We start from the raw sequence: 17,786 nt of genomic DNA, 5'->3' as shown, positions 1-17,786 counted from the left end.
ATAGATAGGTGTACCCTACTCACACACATACTTAATGCAACAACAACAACAACAACAACAACAACAACAACAACGCGACGTTAAATCCTATTTCGCCTCACACCTCACATATCTAGAACCAAGTCTAATGCCTCACCAGGCAATCATGTAATGGTTTGAGGAGTCAACAGTATTACACCTGCCACCTGTTTCATGCTCTAGCATATTAATCTTGTGGAAGTACACATTACATGGAATACTTTTGTGATTTCTTTCTTAAATGGAATTGTTTAACTTTATTCTCAAGAGGTAACATCAAATCCGGTTTCCAATTTAATTTATCTACATGAGGTAGACCCGTGAAGATCCGGGGTAGAATAGGTCTTCAACAACCCATGCTTGCCGTAAAAGGTCACCATCGGAATCGGGTGGTCAGGCTCGCTGACTTGGTTGATGCATGTAATCGTATCCTCGTGGGTCGATGCATCGATTATTTACAGACCGCAGTCATATAGTCAATAATATAATATTATTGTATGCTGCGCTAAACAAACAAACAAACAAAATCATGAGGTGATGCTTTATTTATTTACTTTTAAATACCACAATTTAGATTTTACTGGCGTTTCGTTAACAGCGCTATCATTCATTAAAGGAAAATCCTGTAAAACAGGTGGAGTGGAATAGATACTGTACATGTTCTGTTACAAATATTTTAAATGGTATTATCATATTTTCTTTTTGTGGTATCAATATTGTATCTTGCATTTCATGCACGCATCGTGGTATCACCCCAAGAAAAGTCGGCTGCTATAAAACATTGGAGTTATCTCCCTTTGCATACTCTTCAGTGCACTTGCCAACATGGCCGACTGGGAAGAAGTGAAACGTCTGGCAGCTGATTTTCAGCGTGTCCAGCTTAGTACGACAAAACAAAAGTAACTATTTTTTATCAAATTGTCATGTTTAGATGGACATCTCAATTTTAATATCCACCCTAATTGTTGTGTTTCTGTCTTTGTCGATTTGTTGTGCAATATGTCACACCTTGGTAAGAACTGAGTTTCACCGGTGTCGCAAGCAGCTGCAATTAATTATCGTCGGATGTACAATATTCAGTTCTAAGTTGTAATGGTAATATTAAAATTACCTGTGTCGTTATAACAAGTCAATAATGACTCCAACAGGTTTGCTATCAGTCGGGGATCAATGGGGATCTGCCATGCAACTGAAAATGAGGAAGTGTACTTTTATTTTTTAACATTGCGTGGTATTTAAAAATTATGTTTCGTTTTTTCTTTTGCTTCAAATGATGTATATGTTTATCTTCACAGATAATTAAAGGGATTAATCTGAGTCTGATATACAAAATTTATTTCTTTTATCCACTATTTTAAGAAGATAAATGATTGTACTGTCATAGTTTAACATTAGTTGTCCTATGTCAATACTTGGGGCTACGTGTCAACCTTTTTTGAAAATTCTGAAGAATATATATGCTCACCAACTCAATTGGTTGCTACTCTTTTAGATTGTCTGAGAGGAACATTGTAGAGCTAGTGACAAAGCTGATTGAGCTGAAACTGATCGACGTGATCTACACAACAGATGGCAAGGAGTATCTCACCCACCAGGAGCTGGCGAAGGAGATCCGAGACGAACTCTATGTTCATGGAGGTACAAAGTATATTATCTACATCCTGGCTAGGAATGTTTATTGTGAATGATTGAGTGAGTTGGGTTTTACGCTGCTTTTATCAATATTCCAGTAACATCACAGCTTTGGCCACCAGAAATGGTCTTCACACATTGTACCAACCTGGGCAATAGAACTCAGGCCTTTGGCATGACAACTGAAGAATGTAACCACAAGGCTATACCCTCCTCCTGAACCAATTTTAAAACTTAAATAATTCATTCATAACAAGAATATAGAACAAACTATAAGTACAATAGTATCATTGACGAAACTAGATCATGTAGATAGCTGTTCTGAGCATGTAAAGTAAGTGTCCTCTTAAAATCAATAATAAAAGACTAAAACACTACTAACATAACTTGAGTTATGGCGTGTGTGTGTGATTGCAATACAATGTTGTAGTGTAATAGTTAAAAACAGTATTGTGATACTGCCGTAATATAGGTAACTATTTTAGTTTCATGCCATGCAAAGACTTATTTTAGTTGTATTGCAATAGATTGATCACAAAATAGTTTTGACATCACTGTTGATGGGTTCTTTCCCATCTTACTACATATGTTTCCGTGCATTTTTCAACATGAGGACCAACAAAGTTTAACATGTCTACGAAACATGACAATAGTGTTGCATGGCATCGATGTTAACTGTTGGTATATTGACTTGCCATCAATTTATAGTCATCAGGCCATGACCAATATGTCTAGGTATATTTATGTGTGTGCCGACTTCAGTCATTAATCTATGAGCGCTACATCTGGATTGCTCTATTTGTATTCTACATGCAAGTGGCTGTTGAGTGTTTTATCTGACCTCTGTGTTGTATTCAGGTCGTATCAACTTGGTTGAACTGCAGCAGATTCTCAATGTTGATCTCAACCACATCCAGGCCAAGGTGAACACCATCGTCGGCCATGACAGGAAGATCAGCCTTGTGCTGGGACAGCTTATTGATGTGTAAGTCTTAACAGGCATTCGCAGATGTTGAATACATAGGTCTTTTATTTTGTATTGATCATGTTAATTGGGTTTATAAAATGCATCAATATTAAAAAAATGAAAATAGAAACAAAATAGTTTTGAAAGATTTGTTTTGGTGCCAGGATCTTGTACATGGTGTATTCCATATAATTCATAGCAGTGTAGTCAGAAAATATGTAAACATGTGATTAGCCCATAATAGTGAGTGAGTGAGTGAGTTGGGTTTAACACCGCTTCTAACAGTATTACAGTTATATCACGGCGTGTCAGCTTAATGTGGGAGGAAAGCCCGAAGTGATGCAGGCCTCAGACGTTTACCACTTCGGTGAAACCCACAAGCACGGGTATGGTGCTGACAAACCTAGAAACATAATCGGGTCGAACTGGGATTCAAACCCACAATCATAGATATCTGGCGTGCCCAAGGGTAGCCCATAATAAATTGATTATGAGATTTTTACCCATATCCACTTTACTATCAGTACCAAAAACCTCCCACATACCTACAGATGAAGAAGACAGCTATGTGTGTTTCCTCAGTTCCTTCCTTGATAAAATACACCATGTCCAGCGATGTGTCCAGTATTGTGTCCAACATTCATGCATCTCTTGAATCATCCACAGTTGAAATAATAAACAGTTGAATAATGCTTACCCTCTCAGATTAAAAAAAGTATGGATGACAATCTTATGATTAATTTTTTGTGGCTGATGTTGTATTATCTAGCACCTACAAAGACCGCCTGGCTGAGGAGGTGAACGACAAACTTACCGAACAAGGTCAAGTGACCATTGCGGAACTGACCAAGACATACGACCTGCCAGCAGACTTTCTCACTGAGGTATGTGTTTAGAAACAATTTGGTCACATTATGTGGATAGGTGGTAACACTTGAATCATATGGATGTGATTGTCAAACTGGTGGCTAAATATGGATGGTATTTGGAAACAGTGTTGTATGCAAGGCATGGCTAGCTCTCGTCATTGTGTCATCGTGGCATGGATTGGTTCTCACACTATTGACCACTGGTTACCATGGCAAGGCTTCATTTATTTTTATTTTCAATCTGCATTAATAAGGCTGTAACATTCCAGATCCAGAGGGGGTAGTGGCAAGGGGATGGGGGAAGGGTATGTTCACCCCTTATTTTCAGTGAGTGAGTGAGTGAGTGAGTGAGTATGGTTTTACGCTGCTTTTAGCAATATTCCAGCAATATCACAGCGGGAGACACCAGAAATGGGCTTCACACATTGTACCCACCTTATTTTCAGACAGTGTATCGGTCCTTTATTTATATTTTTAACTTTTTGTGTGTGCACTTCTAGAGGTATCCGGTTTCTACTTAACACCTGACCTGATATTGTTTGTCAGTCTCTTGAGTCACTTAATTTCAGTTCATTAATCATGTTAATTTGTAGAAATATCTTTATGTCGCTTATGACACACAATATTGCGCTTGATCTTAAATATATATTTTTATTGCAGGTAATTCGTGAAAGACTTGGTTCTATCATCAAAGGTCAACTCGACAGCTACGACCGTGATGTCATCTTCACCCATGCATTTGTGACAAGGATGAAGGCGAGAATCCGAGGCTCACTCAGTGCCGTCACAAAGTAGGTGTGCCTTCACTGTCATGTCACAATCAGACAGACATATTGTTTATCAATACTGTGTAATGTGTGCTAAGAATAGCTACTTGTAAAGCATTGTAGTTTAATCTGCAACAGTAAACAAAATTATTCTGTCATTAACATAGCACAATCAAAGGAACGACACTTTAACCAATTCACCTTTTTTGGTACAGCAATAGACATGTTGTTTTTTCAAATGTGCCCCAGGGCACACCTAGTGGATGTTTATGGGCTCCCTGTGGTATATAAGTGTGCCCACTAAACAGGGCTTCTGATCCATCTCCGAACTTGGAGTGTGTCATTTATCTATGAAGTAGGTTATAAGTATTTGTAATTTAGAGTGTTGCCCCTTCTTTCATTGTACTGGCAGAAATAAGGGTCAAGTTGTTCCAGATTGTGTTGCCCGAGAGTGTGCATGCACCAAAGACTATGGCTTCCATACATGTCTAAAGCCCAGTCACGGTGGGGAAGCCTAATGGTTAAAGCATTCTCGTCCCGCTGAAGACCTGGGTTCAATTCCCTACATGGGTACAATGTTTGAGTCCCATTTCCGGTGTCCCCCGTATTGCTAAAAGCGGCGTAAACTCATACTCACTCACGTCATTCACTGTGGCGCTAGCCTTGATATCTTGTACGTTGCTTAAAGAAAAACCTGTGTGAAATCACATTCAGCCCTGTACCATGTGTTGATCTGGACATTTGTTGCAGGCCGACGCCCGTGCTGTCCGTCATGACTCAGCATGCCTGCAAGGAGAGACTCTTTCACAGTAAGTATCTACAGGAACTCACAACTACATGTGTACAAAGTTATTCCACTACCAGGATTCTTTGATCCGGAACACTACCGTCTGGATTAACAGGGTTTAGTTTATTCGAAGTCAAGTAACTTCTTCATGATCTTATACTGTGTTAAATGGGTTGCATCATACCGGTGCTATCTTCCAATGGTATGTACAAGAGTTATGAAGTCATTATGAATAACATTAATTAACAATTAATTGAAGCAAGTTTACTCAAATTATTTTTATTATTCTCACGTTTACACTTGATTACTTTGTTCTCTCTAGCCATTCTAGAAAAACTGATCAAGATGGGACGTCTAGCGGGTTCGGTATCGGGAGGAAGGAACGAGAAGGCAACGTACATTCCAGATATCTATACACAGTCTCAAAACGAGTGGGTTGATGCTTTCTACAAGCAGAATGGATATCTAGGTATGTATGTAGAGCAGTTTTGTTAAAGATTTCTGGTTTTGCCATTCAAAGTTTTATAAGAAATTTATAAAAGCCTACACTTTAAACAGCATCCAAACATAGAGGAGCAAGTTAGTTCTCATGAATTAATTTTCAACAGCTGTTGATTCTTAAGCCATGTATATACAGGCACCGAGGACAAATCTACATGTTATTTTGGTGTGTATTTAATGTAAGCTCCACTGTACAGAGTATGACTCGCTGTCGAGACTGGGGATATCGGACGTGAAGAGCTTCATCAAGAAGCGTTTCAAGGATGAGCCAATCACATACCTGAAGACCTGTTGCGCTGGGAAAGGAATTCAGGACCAGATTGAGGCTACAGCCGAAGAAGCCCTCTCTACAGGAGGATGGGTGGACATTATGGTGAGTGACGAAGAACAACTGCCCAGTGTTCCGTGCTTATAATAGCCTACTAAATGGCATCTGAAGTCTTATAAAGAACAACTGCCCAGTGTCCTGTGCTTAAGACAGCCTACTAAATGGGCATCTGAAGTCTTATAAAGAACAACTCCCCAGTATCCCGTGCTTAAGACAGCCTACTAAATGGGCATCTGAAGTCTTATAGTTATGAAGGATCCACGAGAGTTTTAAATTTGGCATTTTTGAATACTGTTTACTGTGTGTTTGTTTTCAGACTGTGATGCCGTCCATATTCAGTGTGAAGGATGCAGGACAACTGCTGACCAATTATCTCCGAGGCCGTCAGGGCGTGATCGTGTGCTGTGACAGCATTGTGGCAAGCGAGTCTCTCATATCTGAATGTAGCAAGCCATTTTCAGCACTCATGACCTCAAAAGCGAGAAAGGTGAGTTTGTTTCTTATACTTATGAAATTGGTTGACTTGAAATCATATCTTTTACACTGATTTAATACCGGTCCACATCAAAGTCATATATGAGGTCTCGTCGGGAGAATTTTCTACTCAGCCAATCAGTGTCGAGGCTTCTAAATTCTTGAGGGACGATACATTCCGAACATCAGACTTTTCTATATCAAAAACAAACCTAGACAAGTAGTTCTGAATGAAGATAAATAAGAGCCACACTGATACTATACATCCTGTCTTGTCAATTGCATTTTTCAATCAATGATATTAGGACATCTGTTTCTCACCAGCTAAACATAAGTACAAATGCCGCTCAAGCACTGTCCAAAACAACCAGTTTGACAGTGACAAATTGTTTTAGAAAGCAGATATCTGATTGGCTAAACCAAATCCATGTAGCCTTCATTTTGATTGGGTCTGTCAAATATCACCCAGTGTTCACCTTTTGTAACTTTCTATGGATGGCTGACAAAAGTTTTAACAGGAATACAAATATCATGACTTGGAAAAGAACATTGAAAAAACACAGCATGTTATTTTTATGACATTACTGGATCTGCTCTTCGGGATTTCGAACTTGTATTTTGAAAATAGTTTCCCGATTTGCCATGTCTGCTGTTTGTGCCCAGGAGGCCAAGTCCAACCCAGTGTTCCTGAATCCCGAGGGAGACAAGAAGGGGAGTAAGATCGCGGGTCTGGACGATGGCAGCTCGGCTCGTGAAGACAAACGTGACCAGAGAAGGAAAAAGGCAGCCTGTTAGTATTGACCAAATTGTTCACATTTTCACTCTAGCAAAAGCTGTTTTTTGTTCCATGCTTATGTGACACTAACCACTAAGTCTTGTTCTGTATTTCTATAATATGTAGTGAAGTCAAGTCAAGTCAAGAGTATTTCACTTTTTTCATCAACAACTGGCTTCCATGGGAGATTTAGTCACAATGAATTGCATCACAATGCTTTGCAGATCTTTGCTATCTCTACTTTTTGCACACAAGACTCTTGTTATTACTGAAAAAGTTAGAGGAATGATTTTGGATGATAGATAGAATCTCCCCATCATGTCTTTTGATGTCGACCATATCAACGCTTGTCAATAAAAGTTTAAGACTTCTCAGCAAGCTTCAGAGTGAGGCTTTATGTGAGACATTATGTTTGATAGGAAGACACTTGGTGTAGATTCTCTTGTCATACATGTACGTTCTACAGCAGTTATCTCCCAAAGGTGGGACGTCCGTATCAACAGGGTCAGGACTAGTGACGTTTCGTTGTTATTCTCAATTATTAGATTGTTACTATTTAACAGCCTGTCCTTGCTGCAAAGCAGAGGAACACTGTTTCACAGTAGCTGATTCCAGGAAGAGGATTTTGAAACAAAACAAAATCTATGAAAATGATAGATGAGTATTAATGCAGATTCATTACATATGTTATGATCAATCATGAATGGCAGGAATAGTCATTAGGATTTCACCTGTTTACAATCTGTCACTCATGGAAGCCATGGTACTAAAGGTACTGAGGCTCACCTTTATGCAGTGCCACTAAGTTAGAGGGTCAGGATGTGCTAAAATTGATAGTATGGAAAAAACATACATGTGGGTTTTCATTATTATATTTTGAAGCTTTCAGAGCAATAGCAGTCATTGCTTGTTTTCAGTTGCTGATTCCCTGGCCAGCTCAGTTATTTCCAGGCCGCCATTTTTTCCGGTTAGGGTCATGAGAAAACTGTGCAAGGACATGGGGAGGGTCATCCAGAAATATGAGAAGCATTAGGGGAGGGTAATTGATTTCAGTACATGAGTGCATCAAGAACCTCTGACCCCTCTACCATGAATGACCTGTCCCAATGTGAGATGTAAAGGAACTCTGCATCCTGGTTGACAGGTGTATAAGTCCACCTCAACAAGCCCCGTGAAGATTCCGGGGTGGAATAGGTCTTCAGTAACCCATGCTTGCCGTAAAAGGTGACTATGCTTGTCGTAAAAGGCGACTAACGGGATCGGGTGGTCAGGCTCCCTGACTTGGTTGACGCATGTCATTGATCCCAATTGCGTGGATCGATACTCATGATATCAATCACTGGATTGTCTGGTCCAGACTCGATTATTTACAGACCGCCGTCATATAGCTGGAATATTGCTGAGTGTGGCGTTAAACAACAAACCAACCAACCAACCACCTCAACAAGTCTCTACAAGTCTCTACGTTGAATTGCAGCCAGCACAAAGAGTGGAGGGGGAACCCAGGGTCGTGAGGCAAAGATGAAAGCAACAAAGAAAAAGTATCGAACAGGTCGTGGCGATCAGGAAGACGATTCGGATGATGACACCGCTCAGTCCAACACACGCACAAAACCTGGGGAGGTGACATTTATGGCCATCGATGAAATATCAGATGTCATACGTAAACAGGATAAGCTCCAGGACTGTCCAGAAGACCTGATCAGTGAAATAGCCGGCAAACTGTACAGGTGGGTGTTTGGTAGCCTAGTTACAGCAGCTAGTCATTACCACATTAAATATAGTATGATCAATTCAGCAAAGGCCTGCATGGTAATTCATTTCCAAGATTATTTCAGTTACGTAGCGATGTGCCTTCTTGAATGTGTAGCTGCTTGTAGTGGCTCTGACTTTGAATGCTGACTTTGGAGTGCTAGCCCACTGAATACCATGCCACAGTTTTCCATGGATTCTGTATTCAGACATAGTATGCAGAATCCGAGTAGACCAGTCCTTGTTTCGTCCCCTTAATGCCGAGCACCAGGCAGGGTAGCAAGTAACATCTTTTAGCGTCTTTTGGTATTTTTCTGGACAGATGTTTTTTCACAAATTGTACTTATTTATGTAAGTTACTTGTCTGGAATGAGCTGTGAACTAGGTGGTTGTGGCCAATGGTGATACTTAATTAATGTGGTCTAAGACACTTCAATTCACTGTGCAGAGTTGCATCCCTTTGCCATTTCAGGATCTGCTGATCATTAGGTTGATTTGCCTTGCCTATGATCTTAATGGATCTGGTGGTAAGGATCAGTGTTGATGAGTGACTTGGTTCATTTGTATCATCATACCCTGATGGCCGTACTCATTGCTCATTATATCAGTCACCGGATTGTCTGGTCCAGACTCTGTTTACACATAGCCAAGTCGTCATATAGCTAGAATATTGCTGAGTGCGGTGTAAAACAACAGTCTTGGTGACCATCTAGTGTAGTGTGGTTTCACTGAGGCCCCATTATAGGCTGTGGTTATAATATGTCTGACCAGTGTTCAGGTGTGTATACTATGTCCACATTCCAAATGACTTCTCTGTCCAGACCCCTGACAAGACAGTTCCAGGAAGTGGCAAAGTCTATATTCCTCGAAACGTCTGGCACTGCGACAGGCTCAGACAGAAAGAAGACCCATGGAGAATTGCAAGAGAAAGTATCAGGGCTGTGGACCAACGCTAAGCTGTTTGAGAAGGGGCTGAAACATTTTCATGGTGAGATCTGCTTTGTTGATGTTTGCTGGTGCAAAGGGTCAAACCATTTTTAGACTTGGGCAGTGGGGGGGGGGGGGGGGGGGGGAGGCTGGGATGTATGGACTGATTCAAGACATACGATGACATTGTTCTGAGGACAACTAGTATGTGTAGTGAACAGTTTTATTTGTTTGTGAGACCTGAGACAAAAAGATTTTTCCCTTTTTTTCTTTGAGAAATTATTAAAAAAAATCAAGACCACCCCACCAACACCCCTTCATGAGAATATGGAGAGTCCTTTACTCCTGTTTGTATAATAGTCCTTGTAATATTTGTGATGGGTTCACACAGGATTTATGCCAGGTAAAGATGAGGACCAAGATCTACGATGGAACATCATATCATTTCACAAGCCTTCATGTTGTTTGTTCAGGTGATGCCAACACACAGCTTGTCAAGTATCTGCTGAACACCGTGTGTACCGACATCACCAACACCGTGTTGAATGCAGTCGCTACCGACAGCCTCATGTCAGTCCTGGATGATGAGGGCCTAACAGCAGAGGTAGGCAGCCATTGCTCTTTGAACTTTGTAGCAGTATTTGAAAAATGTCTTCAAAACATCGAGTTGTTTGCCATAAAATTCCAAGTTTAGCTGACAAAGTGTACTCTATCAGAAATACAAGACTGTAAAAAAAAGTATAAGAAATTAAGGGAACTAAGAAAATATAAAAAACAAACATGACGGAATGTACTAAGCTAAGCTTGTGAGAGTATTTATACTTTAGTGTGTGTTGTTGTTGTTTGAATCAAGCTCATAACCAAGCTATGGCATCCAATGGGTCCAGGGTATTTATCCTAACAGAGTGAGTGAGTGAGTCTGGTTTTACGCCGCTTTTAGCAATATTCCAGCAATATCACTGCAGGGGACACCAGAAATGGGCTTCACACATTGTACCCATGTTGGGAATCGAACCCGGGTCTTCGGCGTGACGAGCGAATGTTTTAACCACTAGGCTACCCGACCGCCCCTTATCCTAACAGAGTGGAGATATGTACTGGTAGAGTAGGTTGTTGCAGATGGTGTAGACATGACCATCATTTGACTCAAGATAAACTCTTCAGTGGGGGCCAGGTTAGAATACCAGTAGGTGCCTGTGTAAAAGCTTACCTGCATTTCTTGCATTTGATTAAGGCAATAGATACCAGCCATAATGTAGCAGGGCTCTATCTAGAGTTCAAATCTCAGTGCCCTTTGCAGGTACATTGAGATTTTAGTTTTCTTATAATTGCGAGTTTTAGGTCCTTTTTTAATTGAACAATGCAAAAAGATATAACTAGGTCTCTTCCTCTGTACTGGGCCTGTTGTAAGTAAAATACTATTCCCCTCTACTAGGCTTTAGCTGTATTTTTAACATGAATTGGAAATTTATACATTTTCTGGGCTTGTCTTGATAAGTCCTTGTGTAGCATGGCAATAGTGCCTGTTGGTATTTTATCCAGGTATTGCCATCAGGTCATGGAATATATAGTTTGATCGGTTGTTACTCCACAAGGGTATTGTCATGAGAGAGTAGTTACAGCCGGTCTCATGTCTCTACATGGTGTCTTTCTATTCATCACAGGCCAGGCTGAAGATAATCAGCAGTCTCCCTGCAGCGGAACAGACGATGATGACCAAGTTGCATATGTCCGTCACAGGGAAGGTAGGGAGCAATGTCATTGACATCAGACAGGAAAGGTAGGGAGCATTGTCTTTGACATCAGGCAGGGAAGGTAGGGAACAATGTCACTGACATCAGACAGGGAAGGTAGGGAACAATGTCATTGACATCAGACAGGGAAGGCAGGGAACAATCTCATTGACATCAGACAGGGAAGGCAGGGAACAATGTCATTGACATCAGACAGGGAAGGTAGGGAACGATCTTATTGACATCAGACAGGGAAGGTAGGGAACAATGTCATTGACATCAGACTGGGAAGTCAGGGAACGATCTCATTGACATCAGACAGGGAAGGTAGGAACAATCTCATTGACATCAGACAGGGAAGGCAGGGAACAATCTCATTGACATCAGACAGGGAAGGTAGGGAACAATGTCATTGACATCAGACAGGGAAGGTAGGGAATGATCTTATTGACATCAGACAGGGAAGGTAGGGAACAATGTCATTGACATCAGACAGGGAAGGTAGGGAACAATGTCATTGACATCAGACAGGGAAGGTAGGGAACAATCTCATTGACATCAGACAGGGAAGGTAGGGAACAATCTCATTGACATCAGACAGGGAAGGCTGGGAACAATGTCATTGACATCAGACAGGGAAGGTAGGGAACAATGTCATTGACATCAGACAGGGAAGGTAGGGAACTATGTCATTGACATCAGACAGGGAAGGTAGGGAACGATCTTATTGACATCAGACAGGGAAGGTAGGGAACAATGTCATTGACATCAGACTGGGAAGTCAGGGAATGATCTCATTGACATCAGACAGGGAAGGTAGGAAAAATCTCATTGACATCAGACAGGGAAGGCAGGGAACAATCTCATTGACATCAGACAGGGAAGGTAGGGAACAATGTCATTGACATCAGACAGGGAAGGTAGGGAACGATCTTATTGACATCAGACAGGGAAGGTAGGGAACAGTGTCATTGACATCAGACAGGGAAGGTAGGGAACAATGTCATTGACATCAGACAGGGAAGGTAGGGAACAATCTCATTGACATCAGACAGGGAAGGTAGGGAACAATCTCATTGACATCAGACAGGGAAGGCAGGGAACAATCTCATTGACATCAGACAGGGAAGGTAGGGAACAATCTCATTGACATCAGACAGGGAAGGTAAGGAACAATGTAATTGACATCAGACAGGGAAGGCTGGGAACAATCTCATTGACATCAGACAGGGAAGGTAAGGAACAATCTCATTGACATCAGACAGGGAAGGCTGGGAACAATCTCATTGACGTCAGGCAGGGAAGGTAGGCAACAATCTCACTGACATCAGACAGGGAAGGTAGGGAACAATCTCATTGATATCAGGCAGGGAAGGTAGGGAACAATGTCATTGACATCAGACAGGGAAGGTAGGGAACAATGTCATTGACATCAGACAGGGAAGGTAGGGAACAATGTCATTGACATCAGGCAGGGAAGGTAGGGAACAATGTCATTGACATCAGGCAGGGAAGGTAGGGAACAATGTCACTGACATCAGACAGGGAAGGTAGGGAACAATGTCATTGACATCAGACAGGGAAGGCAGGGAACAATCTCATTGACATCAGACAGGGAAGGCAGGGAACAATGTCATTGACATCAGACAGGGAAGGTAGGAACGATCTTATTGACATCAGACAGGGAAGGTAGGGAACAATGTCATTGACATCAGACTGGGAAGTCAGGGAACGATCTCATTGACATCAGACAGGGAAGGTAGGAACAATCTCATTGACATCAGACAGGGAAGGCAGGGAACAATCTCATTGACATCAGACAGGGAAGGTAGGGAACAATGTCATTGACATCAGACAGGGAAGGTAGGGAACGATCTTATTGACATCAGACAGGGAAGGTAGGGAACAATGTCATTGACATCAGACAGGGAAGGTAGGGAACAATGTCATTGACATCAGACAGGGAAGGTAGGGAACAATCTCATTGACATCAGACAGGGAAGGTAGGGAACAATCTCATTGACATCAGACAGGGAAGGCTGGGAACAATGTCATTGACATCAGACAGGGAAGGTAGGGAACAATGTCATTGACATCAGACAGGGAAGGTAGGGAACAATGTCATTGACATCAGACAGGGAAGGTAGGGAACGATCTTATTGACATCAGACAGGGAAGGTAGGGAACAATGTCATTGACATCAGACTGGGAAGTCAGGGAATGATCTCATTGACATCAGACAGGGAAGGTAGGAACAATCTCATTGACATCAGACAGGGAAGGCAGGGAACAATCTCATTGACATCAGACAGGGAAGGTAGGGAACAATGTCATTGACATCAGACAGGGAAGGTAGGGAACGATCTTATTGACATCAGACAGGGAAGGTAGGGAACAGTGTCATTGACATCAGACAGGGAAGGTAGGGAACAATGTCATTGACATCAGACAGGGAAGGTAGGGAACAATCTCATTGACATCAGACAGGGAAGGTAGGGAACAATCTCATTGACATCAGACAGGGAAGGTAGGGAACAATCTCATTGACATCAGACAGGGAAGGTAAGGAACAATGTAATTGACATCAGACAGGGAAGGCTGGGAACAATCTCATTGACATCAGACAGGAAAGGTAAGGAACAATCTCATTGACATCAGACAGGGAAGGCTGGGAACAATCTCATTGACGTCAGGCAGGGAAGGTAGGCAACAATCTCACTGACATCAGACAGGGAAGGTAGGGAACAATCTCATTGATATCAGGCAGGGAAGGTAGGGAACAATGTCATTGACATCAGACAGGGAAGGTAGGGAACAATGTCATTGACATCAGACAGGGAAGGTAGGGAACAATGTCATTGACATCAGGCAGGGAAGGTAGGGAACAATGTCATTGACATCAGACAGGGAAGGTAGGGAACAATGTCGTTGACATCAGACAGGGAAGGTAGGGAACAATGTCATTGACATCAGACAGGGAAGGTAGGGAACAATGTCATTGACATCAGACAGGGAAGGCAGGGAACAATGTCATTGACATCAGACAGGGACGGCAGGGAACAATGTCATTGACATCAGACAGGGAAGGCAGGGAACAATGTCATTGACATCAGACAGGGAAGGTAGGGAACAATCTCACTGCGTCAGGCAGGGAAGGCAGGGAACAATGTCATTGACATCAGACAGGGAAGGCAGGGAACAATGTCATTGACATCAGACAGGGAAGGTAGGGAACAATGTCATTGACATCAGACAGGGAAGGTAGGGAACAATGTCATTGACATCAGACAGGGAAGGTAGGGAACAATGTCATTGACATCAGATCTTCCACTCCGATATCATACCTCTCTGCCTGAACATCAGATGACTCTATAAAAGGTCTATCAGGTGAACTTTCTAATCGGACAATCAGCCTTAATCATTCATTTATAAATAAGAGACAACTTTCTTAAGCCATCATGTGAGTATTTACAATGTCTGTGTGATGCTACACCCGTTTTGGCGTGAGTAGTCCGAAAACGTATGATGTCTGAAAACCTATGATCCGACGATATATCTAATTCTGTCTTTCAAAGGCACACATGTTTGGCAGGGCAGCCATATTGAAAATGCAATGTTTGCCCAAATGATTTAAAATACAGCAGGTATGTTGTATAAACAATAACATAGTAGATGTTTTCTGACATGTTTTGATTTTTGATTGAGCTACGACCTTTCACCTTCACGTCAACCGTTTTTCTTGTGTTACTCCATTTTCTATAGCTCCTCCTGAAACCTGTCAACATGATGAAGAGGAAAGCTGTGTAAATGCTCACAGAATGGTGATGTGCTTTTTTACATGGCTGCCAGGGCGGCCATATTGGACATGTTATTTTATTCTGCATTTTGACATTTGATATGCTGTAAGTATAAGGAATGGAGATGAGACACACAGAAACTACTGTGGATTGCCTTACATGGTGTGCATTTGTGTGTTTTAGAACTTGGATGACTTCTTCAACTACCTGGATGTTGTGTGTGGATCAGCACACCTGGGATTGCTGCTGAAGAAACCAGACAAGAGGAAGGAGAGGTAGGGAGAGGGTGTGGAGGGTGTGGAGGGAAGCAGGCAGGTGCTTGCTGTCTATAACCTAATGATATACTGTAAATCTTGATATTAACGCAAGCAGAAATACCAACTTAAACATACGCTGAAAACAAACAACTATGTTACACGTATATAAACAATGTCATTCAAACACTAATTACATCCTGTGAATTGTCACTGCTTGGGTCAAGACAAGAGTTCTATTCACTCATGTCATCACTGATCACACCTGCAAGTCCAGACAGACGCCACCCAACACAGTGTCTTTGCTCTTTGCGACTGCATCAAAGACCGACACGAGCCAGCGCGCATGTATTGTTTTAGCTGAAGTACTCTACTCAGCGCTAATAAGCGGTGCTATTTGATGTGTGATTGGATTAATGTAAGGTTGGATTAAGGTGAGGATTCTCCTGTAAACCTGACAGAGGACATTTTGTTTAGATATAAATCCACTGATGCTTGAGAGGAGGGGGTGTCGCATTCATATTGAGTCGCATTTTTGGCTAGGGGCCAGCGGTCGCATTCTTTTGGAGACGCATTAATTTCACGTTTTACATTATATATTTCAAGGTCAAGAAAACCTAAATGAACCAATTAAAAATCTAAACATGAATGATTTTACTTATTTCAGACAAATTGTGTTCAATCATCGTCAGTCTCTTGTGGAGAGCGTGAAGGAAGAGAGTGACCCAGCCATGGCGCTCCATCTCGCCGCAGTCATACTTTTCCAGACATACACGCAGATGATGGTCCATGCACCGGGACGCGTTGTGCCGCAGATAATCGAGTACCTCGAAGTCCACATGGACAAGGAACAACACAAAACACTAGTCACTCTTCAAGGTAAGACGGAGTTGTGTCCCTTGGCAGATCCAGGATCTGATAGTTTGGGAATTTTTATATGAATACTTTGTTCCAGAAGGTAGTCCCCCAAAAATACCAAACATAGTTTTGGGATAGTTTTGTATGAGGTTTTATTGGATGTCCCCAAAAACCAAATGTGTCCAAAAATATTTGTGTTGGCATACCAAAGATGTACCAGGACAAGCGGGGGACACAGGTGACAGTCGTTTAAGGCGCCACAAGTTGCTAGCAGAGTTGCATCCCTTGGGCACGCCAGAAATCTATGACCATGGGCTTTCTTCCCACATATAACTGTGATATAACTGGAATATAGTTCAAAGAAACGTTAAACCCAAATCGCTCACACAGGGCAGGCACACAATGTACTTATAGCAGCTAACTGACCTCCCATGCCTCCACTCAGTACAAATGCTACAACAAATTCCTGATCCACAACTCTGTTTAACATCAAAATCAAGGTGATGTGTAAGGGTAAATATGTTGTGATGACTTACTTTGAATAACACAAGACGTATATAAACTTTGCATTTCCCCAGAACTTGTGGTGAGACAGGCTAAACTCCAGGCCGATGCTGCTGCTGCAGACGCTGATGCTGTTGCTGCTGTCATGGAGGAGATCAAGCCACTCTTGCCCCAGGTGAAGGAAATAGCCCTCACAGCCAAAAGAAATTCACCCAAAGAAGAGGAAGACAAATAATTCCAGGTTGTGTGACTCTGGAGCACCTACAGCTATGAGTGGTTGTACAGACATGTCTCAATGAAGTCGCATCACCACGAAGGGAATTCATTCGTCGAGTCTGTGGACAGTTTATGTTTCAGAAATGAAGGTTGATTTACCGTGATATTCAGTGAGACCCTGTTATCCAGTTACCATGGTAACAAGGCATATTAGTTTGAAAACATTTTCTGTTCATTCAGTAACAATAAAATGATCTATAAATACATCCTGCACAAACACCATTAAAATCAATAATAAGGTGTATGTATGCCTGGTGATTGTCAAGAAAATTACTCTCACCTAATTTGTGTCTCGATTTGATTGTATCCATGGTATACAACAGTCTGAGATTGTCAGGAACCAGATTTCAGGTATCCTGATCAGTGAGGACCATGAAGTATCTAGAATAAGGGAGCAGTTCAACTGGTGTCAGATAAAATCTCAATTCCTTATGTTTGGTAATGGGGTTAACAGTTTTTCCATCTATCGAAGTAAATATCTCAGTGCTTCTGTCATATTTTACAATTTAATGGCGATACTGTCATAGTTAAACAATACATGACAGATTGTGCCAGTTCAGAAACATG

At 41.7% G+C, this 17,786-nt stretch overlaps 1 protein-coding gene across 1 annotated transcript; it reads left to right on the top strand.

The window, feature by feature from the left end:
* Positions 1-835: 835 nt before the first annotated feature.
* Positions 836-17,518, top strand: LOC139473797 (E3 UFM1-protein ligase 1-like). Its single transcript, XM_071256557.1, has 17 exons — positions 836-917; positions 1,511-1,656; positions 2,509-2,635; positions 3,387-3,501; positions 4,147-4,277; positions 5,004-5,062; positions 5,363-5,509; positions 5,739-5,914; positions 6,186-6,356; positions 7,007-7,133; positions 8,596-8,848; positions 9,692-9,858; positions 10,271-10,401; positions 11,462-11,542; positions 15,511-15,602; positions 16,249-16,460; positions 17,018-17,518. The coding sequence occupies exons 1-17, from the start codon at positions 844-846 to the stop codon at positions 17,176-17,178; spliced, it is 2,370 nt and encodes a 789-aa protein (XP_071112658.1). The 5' UTR covers positions 836-843; the 3' UTR covers positions 17,179-17,518.
* The last annotated feature ends 268 nt before the right edge of the window (positions 17,519-17,786 follow it).

Source organism: Haliotis cracherodii, unplaced genomic scaffold (assembly GCF_022045235.1).
Source record: "Haliotis cracherodii isolate W230 unplaced genomic scaffold, xgHalCrac1.p SCAF_3, whole genome shotgun sequence".
Lineage (NCBI taxonomy): Eukaryota > Metazoa > Mollusca > Gastropoda > Lepetellida > Haliotidae > Haliotis > Haliotis cracherodii.
The sequence above is the reverse complement of the archived record's forward strand: the minus strand, read 5'-3'. Positions and strand labels throughout refer to the sequence as shown.

Excerpts from the sequence above, each read along its gene's own strand:
- LOC139473797 (XM_071256557.1), top strand. The coding sequence starts at position 844 with ATGGCCGACTGGGAAGAAGTGAAACGTCTGGCAGCTGATTTTCAGCGT. Across the intron at positions 5,063-5,362 it reads CAAGGAGAGACTCTTTCACA|CCATTCTAGAAAAACTGATC; the intron begins GTAAGTATCTAC and ends TGTTCTCTCTAG. Across the intron at positions 9,859-10,270 it reads GGGGCTGAAACATTTTCATG|GTGATGCCAACACACAGCTT; the intron begins GTGAGATCTGCT and ends TTGTTTGTTCAG.